Raw genomic sequence first — 14415 nt, 5'->3', positions numbered from 1 at the left:
AAAGTCAATTGGACAAAATGTGAGACACTGTTGGTTGGTCAGTGGGTTGATGGCAAACCAAACCTTCCTGATGGGTTAGTTTGGGGTAAAAGAGGGATTAAATATTTAGGTGTTTTTTTGGGTGATGATGTAACTCAACAGAAAAATTGGGAAGGGGTGTGTGAAAAAATTACGGGGCGTCTGGAAAAATGGAAATGGTTGATTCCAAATATGTCTTATAGAGGACGAACTCTTGTTGTAAACAATCTGGTTGCCTCCTCTCTGTGGCACAGGTTGGCTTGTGTGGATCCTCCAAAGCAACTTCTAGCGAAAATTCAAGCTGTTCTTGTGGACTTTTTCTGGGACAAATTACACTGGGTACAACAGAGTGTTTTATACCTGCCCAAGGAAGAAGGAGGACAAGGACTCATGAATTTACAAAGCAGGACCGCTGCGTTTCGGTTGCAGTTTCTACAGAGATTTTTTGATGGTGCGTCTGATGTGAGTTGGAGGGCTGCTGCCTCTGCCATATTGCAAAACTTTGGGGGGTTTGGGTTGGATAAACATCTTTTTTTGATGAACCCCTTAAAAATGGACTTTTCAAAGATGCCGTGCTTTTATAAAAACCTTTTTAAAGTGTGGAGTTTGTTTCATATTCAAAAGACTGAAAGTTCATACTCTCTTCATTGGCTGTTAGAGGAACCTCTGATATTTGGAGCACGTCTGGATATAACGAACAATTGTAATTTACATGGGTTCAGTTCTGCTCTCCAAAAATCCAGGGTTGTCACTTTAGGACAGATGTTGACTTTGGCTGGCTCAAATTTGGAGAATGCAGAGATGGCATCCCAATATTTGGGTATTAGATCTGTTCGCCTTGTTTCTTTGTTTTTGTTTAAATTGAGATCAGCTCTCACAGATGAAGAGAACCAAATGTTAAAAGATTACAACTCTGGGACATATACTCCCAATGCTCAGGACCTTTTTCCCTGTCTAGAGTTTTTACCTAATCTTGATGGGTGTACAGGTGTTTTTTTAAAGAATTGGCAATCTTTGTGGTTGGATTTATTGTCAACTAAAGGTAATTTGTTGTATAGAGCTTGTGTTATGGCTTTTAATAAGACATATTTTGAAAGAAAGGTTGATACACCATGGCGCTCTTTTTTGGGGCTAGATGAAAATGTAAAACCTGAGTGGAGATCTCTGTATAAGCCGCCATTATCAAAGAGGGCAGGGGATTTACAGTGGAGAATCCTTCATGGTATCATTGCTGTAAACTCTTTTATTTCTGTTTTAAATCCAGAAGTTAGTTCAGAATGTCCCTTTTGTTTGCAAAGGGAAACAGTGTTTCATGCGTTTATGCAATGTTCTAGATTACAACTTTTATTTGTGTTATTAAAAGGAATATTTAACTGTTGTAAAGAGATTTTTTCTGAAAAAACTTTTATTCTGGGTTTTAAATATAGTCGGAACAAGAGGTATGCCTGTCAACTTTTGAATTTTGTTTTGGGACAAGCAAAATTGGCAATATATACCAGCAGGAAAAGGAAAATTGAGCAAAAGCCTTGCCAAAGCATCACTGAGGTTTTTTTAATGCTGGTGAAATCAAGGGTGGTGATTGATTTTAAATTTTATAAAAGTATGGATGACTTGTCTAATTTTGAGACGATTTGGTGTTGTAATGGAGCATTGTGTGTTATTTCTGAAGATGAGTTAGTTTTTTCTTTGTAATGTCCCCCTCTTTTGTGAGGCTTGATGGTATCTGTTATTGTGTGTTGGTTTAAGGTGTGTTGATTAGTTTTTTCCTTTCTGTTGTAATAGTTGTGTGAATTATTGTGAATAAAGGTTTTTTCAAAATTCAATTCAAATTCTCTCTCTCTCTCTCTCTCTCTCTCTCTCTCTCTCTCTCTCTCTCTCTCTCTCTCTCTCTCTCTCTCTCTCTCTCTCTCTCTCTCTCTCTCTCTCTCTCTCTCTCTCTCTCTCTCTCTCTCTCTCTCTCTCTCTCTCTCTCTCTCTCTCTCTCTCTCTCGGCAGAATAGCATCAGAGAAAAACAGATGGCAATGAAATTCCCTGAAGTTGCCTCTTCATTTAAAGTGCTCATGTGCTTGAAAACATACTTGGTGATATTTATCCTCCTTTTCAAATGCAGTTGCTCTTATGACAGTCTTACATATACACACCCTCTTCCAGACATGTCCAGTTGATCAGGGTTAAGCATGAATTTACCCCACAAGGCAGAAATATAAAGCAGAAAATTCACTGATGCTGTTTCTGTCTGTATGTGTGTTTGTAGGTTATCCAAACATTGTGGCAACATACGGTCGTGGATACACAGGATTTTCTCCAAGCTATAGCTACCAGTTTCCAGGTGAGTCCATCCATCTATCTATTCATCTATCTATTCATCTATCTGTCTGTCTGTCTGTCCATAATGTATCTATCTGTCTTGTTGCTGTAATTCAGCATCATTTTGGGAGCTTGTTACTTGCGCAGATGTGTGAAGTGTGTGTATGACAATGTGAGTAAAAGCTGTGTGTGTGTGTGTGTTTGAGGCGTGAAGGTGAGCACATTGCTCTGCAGCTGGTGGCAGATATTAGTGTTGATATGAGTGTCCTGTGGATGGCCACCTGTCTGTTGATATCATGAGCAGAGCTAATGGGTTTTTCTTCTGAGGATGTGATGGATGTTTTGATGGACGCTGGTCTTTTCCCAACATGTTTGTTCATATTGTAGCGCACATGTGTAGTTGTACTTTTCACTTTTCATTCCGTTGCAAATTTTTTATTCCTATTTTAGTTGGGGGGGGGGGGGTCATTTTTTTATTTTTTTACTTCGTTTTTTTATTTTTTATTAATGAGGGCATCACAGAAAAACATAAGAGAGAGGTGTATGTAGAGGGTTTTATGAGGCACATATTGTTTTCTTTCTCACAGAGCATTGCATTTATATTCAGAATAGTTATAAATTACATTTGACTGGGTTGACTCATCCTGATGCATAAAAGGATACACGTACACACAAGCTGACATTCTCATACACACAAACACACACACATTCACTCGCACACAAGTGTGCTCTGATCTGTGGTGAGCCTCAAACTCTTGCACAGTTACTCATCTTTATGTGACGGCACCTGACATCGAAATACCATAAAATCACACTACACCAACATCTGTCTCTTTCTCGGTTTTTTTAGTACTGAAACTAGAAATGAACCCTGAAACAGGACAACAGTGACACACACACACAGAGGGCGTTTTCACTCCTATAGATTTTATTTATTTATTTTTTAAAACGGGTACTTAATTTGTTACAATGTTGCATTTTCTTCTTGGTCTGGTTCACTTTCACAAGGCAACCTTTCAAAGCGTACCAAAATGTTCACGGAAGTCACATGCAAGTACAACTGTCCTCTTATGGTCAGCATTTCCTCTCCATCAAGATGATTGACAAGTTCGTTCTATGAGCTTATTATGGCTTTATTTGTAACTGTCGAGACACACGCAAAGACTATACGAATGTAGCCGTCATTCCCGCTGTTAAATTTTATACTACATTATACTGCAGCAAATTCAAACGCGCTCTCTCTGGATCTCCCAGCGCTGTCTAGAGGTGTCAACAGTGTCTAACAGTGTCAAGACAAACACAAACACTATAAGAATGTTATAATGCAGCTAGAGCAGGAATCAAGGCTTCATCAGGAAAGCATTCTCGCACGGAGAAGCGCAATTACACAACATTTTAAGATGAAGAGGTGCTGTGATAACTAATGTGCTCACTCACAGAATCAGACACTACTGCTATTTATATAGCACATTTCCCGTTATGAATTATAATACCGTTTGGTTCGTTGGGTCGGATTACTTTCACACCTCAAGCGAACCGCCCCAGAGTTTGTTTGCAATCGGGCCGAGACCACCTCGTTCAGGCGGTCTCGGAACAATTGTTTTGGTGCAGATCTGAGATTGCCTTGTACACATATGCCTTAACAAACCGAACCAAAGGAGAATACGCTCAAAAACAAACGCTCAGGTGTGAAAGCACCTTTAAAGTCAGTAATTCTCTCTCACACAAGTCAATCTGAGTCCGTCTGAGATCATGAATGAGGCTCTGATAAACCCAGTGATCTCTCTGTCTCTGCTGTCATTATGGAAATCAACCATCTGTGAGAAGACTTTTGGAGAGCCGTTGTGCCCCTGTTCTTTTTTTAATGCTCTTGTCTCTTTATATCATCTCAACTGTGCGTTGAATTTTGAGTTCACGGTTTGTTTCTCTTGCACACCCACACTTACAGATGTAACACACTATTTTAGTTGTTTTGTATGACACATAAAAAGAAAGAAATATGGACAATTGGCTCATTTTATTCAGTTAATGTAGTACTTTACCCTATCTTTACCATCTATATATGTATACATATATATATATTCATATATATATATATATATGTTTAGATCATCTTAGGACAGACACCTGACTCTTTTCAGGGTTCTTTCTCTGTTCAGATCTTCTCAAAGAACCCACAAATCTTTATACCAAGCTCTGCTGCGTTAGCAGTAAGTGTCTTCTGGTTATTTGCGAGCTGTCTGGAGTTGTTGATTTTTTTCTAAATGCCTAAAGATGTTTCTTAAGTGTTTGGTGAAGGCCATTAAAATGCATAACAAATTAGAAGTGTTTACTTGGGTAATAATGAGGTGGCCTTACTAATTAATAATAAGTGCTTCTAGGTAACATGTCAGACTGCAGAGTGGAGTCCTTCCTGCTGATGCCCTGAGCTCCTCCAGTTCTCAGTGGATCACCGCTGACACCTGTCACCCACAATCCCTACAATATTTCATTGAATTTTTTGTGACATTTCTTATGTTTTTTCATGGAAAGTAGACTTGACTATACTTGACACCAAATCTTCACCTAAGGTCGGCAGAACCCACCATCCTGGAAACTCTTCCATTAGAAACAGGCCAAGCGCTTCAGCTCTTTTGTGCCTGGGCAGAGAATGATTTATTTTCGACAGCAAAATTCGACCTGCTTGGTCGCGTTCTGGCACAAGGGCCCGATCTGTCGAAGAACGCGGAGATATGGTTTTGTTTTATGATTAGATGAGCGGTAGGAAACGTGCGTCGTCTCCGGGACATCTGCTTCAGAGCAGTGCTGTGGAGGTGTAACTATACTTCTCTCCATTACACACACACTTACACACGTGATTCACGGCCCATATGTGTCCAAAACCAAACTAATGTTCGGTGAGATGATATCGTACTCTTGTTGGAGTTGCGCAGTCACGGTTGTCCTCCTGCCCGTAAAATCATCTCTCATTATTGTGTGGGGTGAAGCATGCACCTGGCGGGCGTTTGCGGGTTTCGTGACGTCCAGGGATCTTTCTGGAGATTTCTACTCCCCCCTTCATCGTTAAGTTTAATGGTGTATGAAAGGGCTAAAAAAAGATTGAGCCCTTTAATCTGCCTGGCAAAATGACTTTTTGTCCCCTAATCAAAGTCAGAAGACTCTCATGATGAAGATCCAGCATAGTAAATGGTTTGATTTTGGGCAAAATCTTTCACGTATGAAAAGCAATCTCAGTTTTGAAACCTGTGCACAAAAACCCATTTATAATGACTGTTCTCTATATGTTGTCGTGTAGGAAGCAAAGAAATGTTTATATGTATGCGTGATCTGTTCTTCATATAGACACCACCTGTGCCAGAAGATGCCAAGATTCCACCTTTGATATCGCATGAAAAGCTTTCGCAAAACTACAAACGATGCATCATTTTTTTTTTTTTTTTGATGGACAGCAACAACAGGTCACTAGCTGCACAGATGAAAAGAGAGCCGAGGCTGTTGCCTTTCCTAGCTCTTATTATGGCATCTTTCATTGTTTTTATTTTCCTTTCAAAGTGGGCAATGAAGGAAAGATGAAGGCACAGATTTTGTCATTTCACAGCTCTGCATTGCTTGATGGGGCACAAGCCGTGTGTGTGTGGGCTTACATCAGAATTATTTATAGCCTGATTCCAGGACGTGTGGCTCCTTTCAGCAGCTGTTTCCTAAAGCAGGGTAGCCCTAGTCTGTTCAAAAGAACATCTTTCTCTCTGTGTACCATCCATTAAAATGAGGCCACTGCTTAATTGTTAGAAATAGATTTGTGAATTTTCTGTAAGAGAAAATCAGTTTTTAGGGCATAGCTGGCTGGTTTCTTGGGTATTCCTGGTGAACCCGTCATCAATGTTCATCAGTGTGACTCTTACACGATTGAAAATTTCTTCCACTTCCTGTCTACGTCCCTCTTCCTCGCTCTTTCATCACAGAGCCGAGAAGATTCAGTGTCGTAGATCCTTTCTACACTCCCTTGGGGTTCATGTGTGCGGTTTTACGGTGCTCATGGGGTTCTGACAGAAGCAGGGAGAGCACTGTGTCCTTGTGCCCTCTCAGCAGGGTTTTTCTCTCCCATCAGTCCATTCACTGGAGCAGATTTAAATAACGCTATAAAACTGAATGCTAAATGTTGGCGTTATCTCGTCTGTAATGAAAAGCCCATGAAATTGATTTAATGCTGCAGCGCCTCTCTTGAGCAGCCTCTCACGACGGAAACACAAAACAATGAGCCTCCAAGATCTAATAATTAACCCACCTAATCCGCCAAAGTTAATCTCTCGCAAGAACTTTGTTCCAGTGCTAACTTTGGCACAGGGAGAGAGGCCACTGGGGGACAGAAGATGTTGTGCAGAGAAAAGAGGCAAGGGGGAAAAAGCAGCACGAATGACTTGTGACACTTTGGTGAAGGACACTTGTGCTCGGCAACAGCGAAGAGCGCTAAAGAGAAGCAGGGATGCATGACCTTCATTAGCATTAGCATTAGCATACTGATTTGTGTTTTGTGAAGAGATTAACGAGCTGAGGAAAGAAACAGGAAATGACATGCGTAATTCAAACCAGAGAGACCACAGAGGTTTGATTATCTGTAACCATCCTTAATCTGGACCTGTTTATTTTTACTTTTCTTTTTATTGTCTTTTTTCTTTCTTTGTGCTCTACAAACCAATCTATTATACACGTCAGAATGTTTCTTTTACATTATGATTTCGTTTTTCAGTTGTTGTTTTCTTCTTTTTTTAATTTACTTTATCAAATTTTTCTCTTTATTTAAATTAATTTTTTTTTCTTCATTTATCTTTCCTTATTTATTCAGTAGCCATATGACAAATTTTCTTAATTTTATAAATTTTTCATTTTCATATTTAGTAGCCATATGGCAAATATTCTTGATTTTATTTATTTTTATTTTTATTTTATATGAGTGGCTGAATGGCACATTTTCCCTCTTTTGTTACTATTTTAAAAACATGGGGTTTTTTGGTTGTTGTTTTTTTTTTCTTTCTATTTTTGAAAAATCGTTTTGATGCACAATGCTTTTGACAGTCACAGTTGTTTACGCCAAATTCAGATCAGATGTGTAAATTATCTCTTTATGCGTTATCACTTGCTTTGCAGTGTAATATAGGAACTTCCTCTCGAGCAGGGGTTTTCAAAGTCTAAGACAGTGGGCCTCCCTTTTGACAGCTATGTCAGACTCTTAACTCCGCACTTTTATCATTGTTTGTTTTAACATGAAAAGTGCAGTTAACCCTCTGAGGTCTGAGCTGTTTTCTGGGCCCTGGAGGTGTTCTGACATGCTCTGACATTTCTGGTTATTTCTGTTACTTGTGACATTTTCATGGCTAAAGTCTAATTACACTGTATTCAGCACAAACTCTGCTACAATAATATATCAACAGCATGTATGTAAAAGTTTGTAGTTTTGAGATAATGACATTTATGCGTGGTTTGTGAAAATACAAAAAAAATTCTCGCTGAAATAAGGCCATGGAACCCCTACTAATTATTTCTTCACAAGACTTTTGAAAATTGTATCACGTAGCCTAGAATATTTGCTGCAAAACTATGTGAAAATCACCCTGACTGCTAATTCAGATAAGACAATATATTGATTTAAAAATTTTACGACGTGTTTTGTGTTAGAAAGCCTTATGCGGCAGCTCATTAATATGTAAGCTTTTCTCACCTGAGAAAGACAAAGAACCTCCCCAACGGCCCTATTAGGAGCTATCCTAATATAGCTCCTAATAGCCCTGTCATTCTGAGCAACCTTGCACAATACTGTAAATGAGGAGATTTAAAAAATAATGGCTTTTAAATTGTTTGGATTTATTTACAACACAACATAACCCAAAGATACACAACAAATGCCAAAAAAAAACACTTAAAAGACAGACCTTTGTGCCATTCCTAAAAACATTGTACATACCTTTAATTTCCAAGGTGTTTGATTTTCACTTTACCATGTTCATGTTCCAGAGACTCATGTGAATGTTGAAGTCGGCAGGACTCAGTGGCATCTGGGCCCTGAAAAAAAAGTGAACATACTGATATCAAGAGAAAGGCCTGCACGATTTTGGAAATAAATATTAGATTTTTCTGGTTAAAATTGCTTTTTAAAGTTCACAAAATACACACACACACACACAAATGTTTCCAACAATATATAATATAATGAACACAAGGTTTGTTGTGCCTTGTAGGCATAGGCTATGTGCAGTGCTGGGTAAAATAATAATAACAATAGATAGCAGTATAAATCTTCCAAAATATTTCAGTAACAACCAAGCTAGAGAAAAATATATTGATTATCATGTTACTTCAAATGTTTCCATTCGTTATGATGATATGAAATGAGATAATAGTAAAAACATGAAGCCGTTTGGTGCGTTTTGCTTTTCAAATTTTCAAATGATACATTCAAACGCGATCGCGCTGCAAAATCTGATACATTCAAACGCGATCGCGCTCAAATATAAAACATTATGGTTACCATATACATATCTACGTTTGACCAGATATCCACAAACACAGTAGGCTTAACAGTAAACACGGGTCTAAATATTATAATATTCCCCATATATCTAGCAACAGTTCAACTGCAATGTGACATTTATGCAACAATAACAAACTAATATGTAAAAATTTCTTACCTTAAATCTTTCTTGTCTTCAAATCGCGTTCTTCTTCTTCTGAGGTAGCCTAAATCCAATGTAAGCTCTGGCGCGTCGTTCAAACACAGTAAGGAGTAAGTTACGAAGTCTCTGCTTCTTTGTTTTGAGGTGATGAGGGCGTTTACAGGTCTGCGTTTCTCCGCATGGATCATTTGCATGTCAATCGCTCGTGCGCTCGTAGGCGTGTTCACATTAAATTTAATGAGGACGCGTTTGAGAAACTGTACATGCCGCTGCTTTCGTATGGATTACTTAAAAATAGAATATTTGTTTTTTATATTATTTACATACTTTAAAAATAGAGATTCCAAGTGTTGTATAGACATGCGTTTCAAGTCTGTGTGACAAACATTCGCTGAGTTACAGGTCATTTTCTGTCGCGTTTCAGAATGAGTTTCACATTGAGAGAGACGGCAGAACGCGCATCATGTTTATTTTCTTTGTTTTACGAAAAACACAACATTTTATTTTTATTATGAGTGTACACAAATAAAAGAAGACATTTAACAGTTTTGAATGATGTACAATACAAGTATGTAAAATCAAAATCAACAGAGTATTTTGCACTGATATTAAAAAAAAACGAGCAGATCACGCCGGCGTGATTGTCGACCTCAGGGGGTTAAGGCCTCGTTTACACTGTCAGTGAAATGTGACCCAATTCCGATTTTTTTTGCTTATATGTGACACAGATCGGATGTGTTCTATGACAGTGTAAACAGGAAAAAAAAACGCATGCATTCAGATATTTTGAGATCGGTTTCAGGCCTCATTCATATGTGGAAATAAATCGGATATAAATCAGATATGTTCCAATGCGACTGTCATGTAAACAGGCAGATCGGAATTTCTGAGGCATTAGGCAACATCTCCGCGGTTTAATGACGATAGAAACCCCGACACGCATTTGCAAAGGGACGGATGGCCCGACGAAACGTTGTGTCATCGTAGGAGATGATGGCACTTTTCGTCCTCCTCCGCCTTAAAATCATGGTGATGTTTGGCGAACTTTGCATAGGCCTATATCGCAGACCTAGCGTTAAGCTTATTTCTCGTTTGTCCATCTGTGCAAGAGAATTTAACCCTTTAAGCATGCGCAATGTTTCAGATAGTATGGCAAGTGTAAACGCATGAATTGGATACAGTTGAAAAAACGTGTAAACGGACGGTAAATTGGGCATCAAGACCTGCAGTGTAAATGAGGCCTTATTTTCAGAATAATAACCATTTATCTTTTTAAATTGCCCCCTTGGGGAGGTGCGCCGCACACTTTGAAAACCCCTGCTCTAGAGTAACCAGAAGGTGATAGATAATGGATCACCCCATCTTGGTTTTGAACCTAGAAATATTGGGTTGCCAATCTCAAATCTTTACCTATTAAGCCACTCCACCTTCAGAGTTTTGAGTTACAGTCTGGTGTAATGACATGCTGTAGATGGGCTTTTGACCCCCTGCAAGTTTTTACTGCTCTGATTAGCAGCTGTCAGACGCAGATACACGCCTTCATTAAAGTGCCGGGACTATAATTACGTTTGTTATGAAATAATAGAGCTGTAGATACTCTGCCCTGTTAGTTTTCTTTAGTTGGCTTCAACAATGATGATGATTATGTTTGATTACATTGTTTGAACACTGAACTCACGACTGTCATTAAATATGTAGATTCTTTAGCAGTCTTGGTTTACCACAAACAAATTGCATGCTGAGAATCACAATGTCATTCAATAGAATTTGCCTAGTTGTTCAGTATTAAGTTGAGTAGAAATCAGAAGGCTGATGATTTTCAACTCCCAAGAAGCACATTTAGATGAGCTGTATGGACACACACACTTGGGTCTCACACAGTCATTACTACCTGCCATTATGGACCTTAAAGAGGACCACATGTCATCTGATGCTTCTCAGTGAGATAATAGGCACTCCGATGCAAGCAATTAATCCTACAATTCTCTGCTCTCAGCTCTGCTCTGTCTGCTCACGCTCCATGTCCACCATACAAATGATCACACTGATGGATTGAGCTCTGATGCATCTCAGTCAACTCAGCCAACACATGAGGGTGGACAGGCGCTGTCGCCGTGTGTTAAATCATACTGTTTCTATATCCTCTAGTGGCGTTCAGGCAAACAAGTACATTTGTCCTCCCAGTGGAGTAACCGTTTTTATAAATGCCCATAATTCTGTGCTGCTCACATCAAATTAGAGTGTTATTGTGAAAGCTTCTGAAGCAGTCGAAAGTGAGTGCAAATAAATTTTAATATATTACATTTTTCCCAGCCTGTGTGCGAAAGAAATAGCTGACGGTCCTCCTATGAGCAGCGTGTTCCTGTGCTGTCTGTAATTAAACTGTTGCCAAAAAATGAAAGGGGCTGTAGATCAGTCCTGCTAGCTCCACTCTAAACAATTATATTTGAGTTCTTTTGATTTATATATAATTATTTGAACGATGATGTAGCATCTCCCCCGTGTGTGTTGCGTTAGTGTGAATGGAGTTGTTCCTTGAAGCTCTGCTGCATTCATGTGGCTGTAAATTTGATTGAGATGAAGACCACTAGTAAATAATTTTCTTCTCTCAGCAGGTTTCCCAGCGACGACGTACGGACCCGTGGCAGCGGCAGCAGTGGCGGCGGCACGAGGCTCAGGTAGGGCGACCCGGGAAAGAAGCGGCTACATGGCGTACCCACAGAACGCAGGGCCAGGTAAACACTCTTTACCGCCTGTGTTCTGAGTGGCTACTGCTCCCCCCAGCCGAAAACACACTCTTCACTCCAGATTCTGTGTCCTGTCTATCACCGTCCACTCATCATGTGCCCTAATCCATCTGTCATTTTACTTACTTACTCCATTCAAAGACTAAAATCTCTGCTACAACTGGCCACATACATTTCTGTGCTTTGCAGTCTATCCAGGGTTAATGCCAATCATTAAGAGAGTGCAGCTGAGATCAGATCCAATGTCTTGAACATGAACTTTACGGTGTGTTTTAGGAGTGTCCTCTGGTTGTGAATGACTCTGGACTCAGTTGATGGTTCGAGACTAGAGTTTAAAGTAGTGTATGCAGGTTTAAAAGAATAGTCAAACATATAAATGGCTTTTTGAATACAAGGAAGTGAAATTCAAATGATTTCAATTCAAAGAAATTAATTTACATTTTTTATTTTAACTAGAAAAGCTTTAAATGTTGGCTTTATAGCCTTATTTGAAAGTTTTGAAAAAAGTATAAAAAGCCATGATTGAAGGTTGATGGGTGGATGGAATTACAATTTTTCCTATTCCTGTCACACCATTTCAACTTTCTGTCTAGTGGCCAATTCAGTTTAAATTCACACACATGAACTGAAAGGGAGTCAATTCAGAATTTTGCCCAGCTCTGCTCTTAGTGTGTTGCTTCAACCTGCACATAAAAAGCATTATGGGAAGTGTCAATTTTGAAACAAATGAAAGAGGTAGCCTATTACTTTTTTTTTTTTTTCTTTGAATGTCAAGATACAGTATGCCTCCAACTTTTCATCATACAAGGTGATGTATGAAGACACATGATCTTGTTTTGATTGTTGCGCAGTCATCCCATATGATATGTAATGATACGTCATGCAAATTGTCAAATAATCATTGGATTCTAAAGGTCAGATGTGGTCAAAGTTTAAATGTTGAATTTGAACATCATGTTAAAACGCCTGACCTGTTCACAACACGACACCAGGGTAACGCAACGCTGGGGTTCAAACATTAACATGAGAACTAGATACCACAGCTTACAGACTTAACATCTCAGAGATTTGTATACTTGATAACACACCATTTTTCTCCTTTCAGTTGGAGTTTATTGGCCTAGTAGAACTGCACTTAAGAGGAAATTGTCTTGGAGAATTGCTTTCACGAACGCATTCAATCCCTCATCTAAATTCTGCAGTGTTTCACTGCTGTTTCCTGTTAAAGAGAGTGTTTCAGGTTAAGGTTAGTCTCCCTGGACCTGACAGAGACTGCAGAGACTGTTGGCTCCGCAGGGCGCACAGCTTTCTGGAGGCCGATTTCCCTGGTGCAAGACACTGCTGGCGTGTGTCTCCAACTGATGTGCCTCGTCCTTTCCTGCTTTGCTGAGACATCTCCCCCTGGATCTCTCTGTCCCTTTCAGAGCAATGCAGTGGTCTCTCAGTGGAGGATCATGGGATGCTTGTTGTTTTTCTAGAGGTTGCCGTATGCGGATCGACCCATTCCTGATCATTAAGGCAGAAAGAATGTGTGTGTGTCTTTCTCTCTTTTTGGGTCACCTCATCATGTGCAGCTTTTCTTTTCTCACCTTTTCATCCCCCCATCTTCTATTTCCATCTCTCCCCCTGTCTTTATCTCCTCTTTTCCCCAGTGAGATGGTAGTTGTCGTAAGACACTAACAGATCAGTGGAAAGTGATGAGTTTGCTCAGCAGATGGAGTGCAGTGGAGGCAGTTTCCTGTGCCCTGGTGTATTGTAGGAGTGTGCAGTGTAGAGCCATGTTCTCTTGAATAAGCAGTACTGTGTCAGGGTTTTTTCAATGGCCAGCGGTTGCTGCATTTAACCCGTGTCCTACGGAATCTGCTGGTGTCGTTTTCTTTTTTCCTACAGAACTATCAGTACTGTGAAATGAAATGCCGAATGGGTTGAGGTCCATTCGTTATTATTAACCGATAGAAGCATGGTGGTATTACAAGTTTGTATTTGAGGGAGCAGATGAGATGTTGTTTTACGTTCTGCTCTGCTGCAGTGGGCCGCCTGCCCGGGCATGAAGACGCTCCTGTTTGGCAAAATACCTCACATTATCCGAGATCATTATCCATTTCATCCCAACAAGCTCTGTGAACCTTGAAAAGCATCTCTGCAGAGTGTGGGTTTGGCTCCTGTATAAGAGGTGAGATTAAACTACAGGCTGTAGTTCCCCACTGCATTAGCTCCTGATGGACTGAATGTGATTTAAATCCCCATAGAAAAAATCGCATTAGAGCTAGGGTCTGTTTGGTATCAGAGTTGGGTTTGTGTGGTTGATATGAACGAATCATCAGGTTTTTTTTTTTTTCAGTTTGCATTTTGTTAGTAGCACCTACTGTATGTTCATGGCACACAGACACTTTGCAGTTGTTGTTACCTTGCTACAGTGGTAAAGAGCAGTAGTACCAGATCCTTCTGCTCTTTGCTGTCCCCAATAGAGAAAAATATACATTTATTTTATTTGTTTCTATTGTTGAATTCATTAAAAAAATTCTAGTTGTATATTATATTTCTATTTTTCTGAAATGTATAGTTTTAATTGTATTTTATTTATTTATTTTAAATGTAAACCTATTAAAACATAATGTAATATTTTTTTCCAATTTATTTAAATGTATCGTGTATTTTATTTGTTTATTTTATC

The 14415-nt window shown here is 39.3% G+C and overlaps 1 protein-coding gene across 5 annotated transcripts in view; it reads left to right on the top strand.

Moving 5' to 3' along the window:
- The window catches only part of msi2a (musashi RNA-binding protein 2a), a 186933-nt gene that overhangs the window by 157512 nt on the left and 15006 nt on the right, over nucleotides 1-14415 (top strand). The window contains exons 10-11 of one of the 5 annotated variants that reach the window (XM_079861553.1): nucleotides 2274-2348; nucleotides 11610-11672. In XM_079861553.1, coding sequence (XP_079717679.1) covers nucleotides 2274-2348; nucleotides 11610-11672 — 138 coding nt within the window. Of the gene's footprint in view, nucleotides 1-2273; nucleotides 2349-11606; nucleotides 11730-14415 lie in introns of all 5 variants that reach the window. The other 4 variants (XM_079861551.1, XM_079861552.1, XM_079861550.1 and 1 more) reach the window with 4 other exon arrangements.

Source organism: Squalius cephalus (assembly GCF_949319135.1).
Source record: "Squalius cephalus genome assembly, chromosome: 24".
Classification (NCBI taxonomy): Eukaryota; Metazoa; Chordata; class Actinopteri; order Cypriniformes; family Leuciscidae; genus Squalius; species Squalius cephalus.
This window is presented reverse-complemented; position numbering and strand designations above follow the sequence as displayed.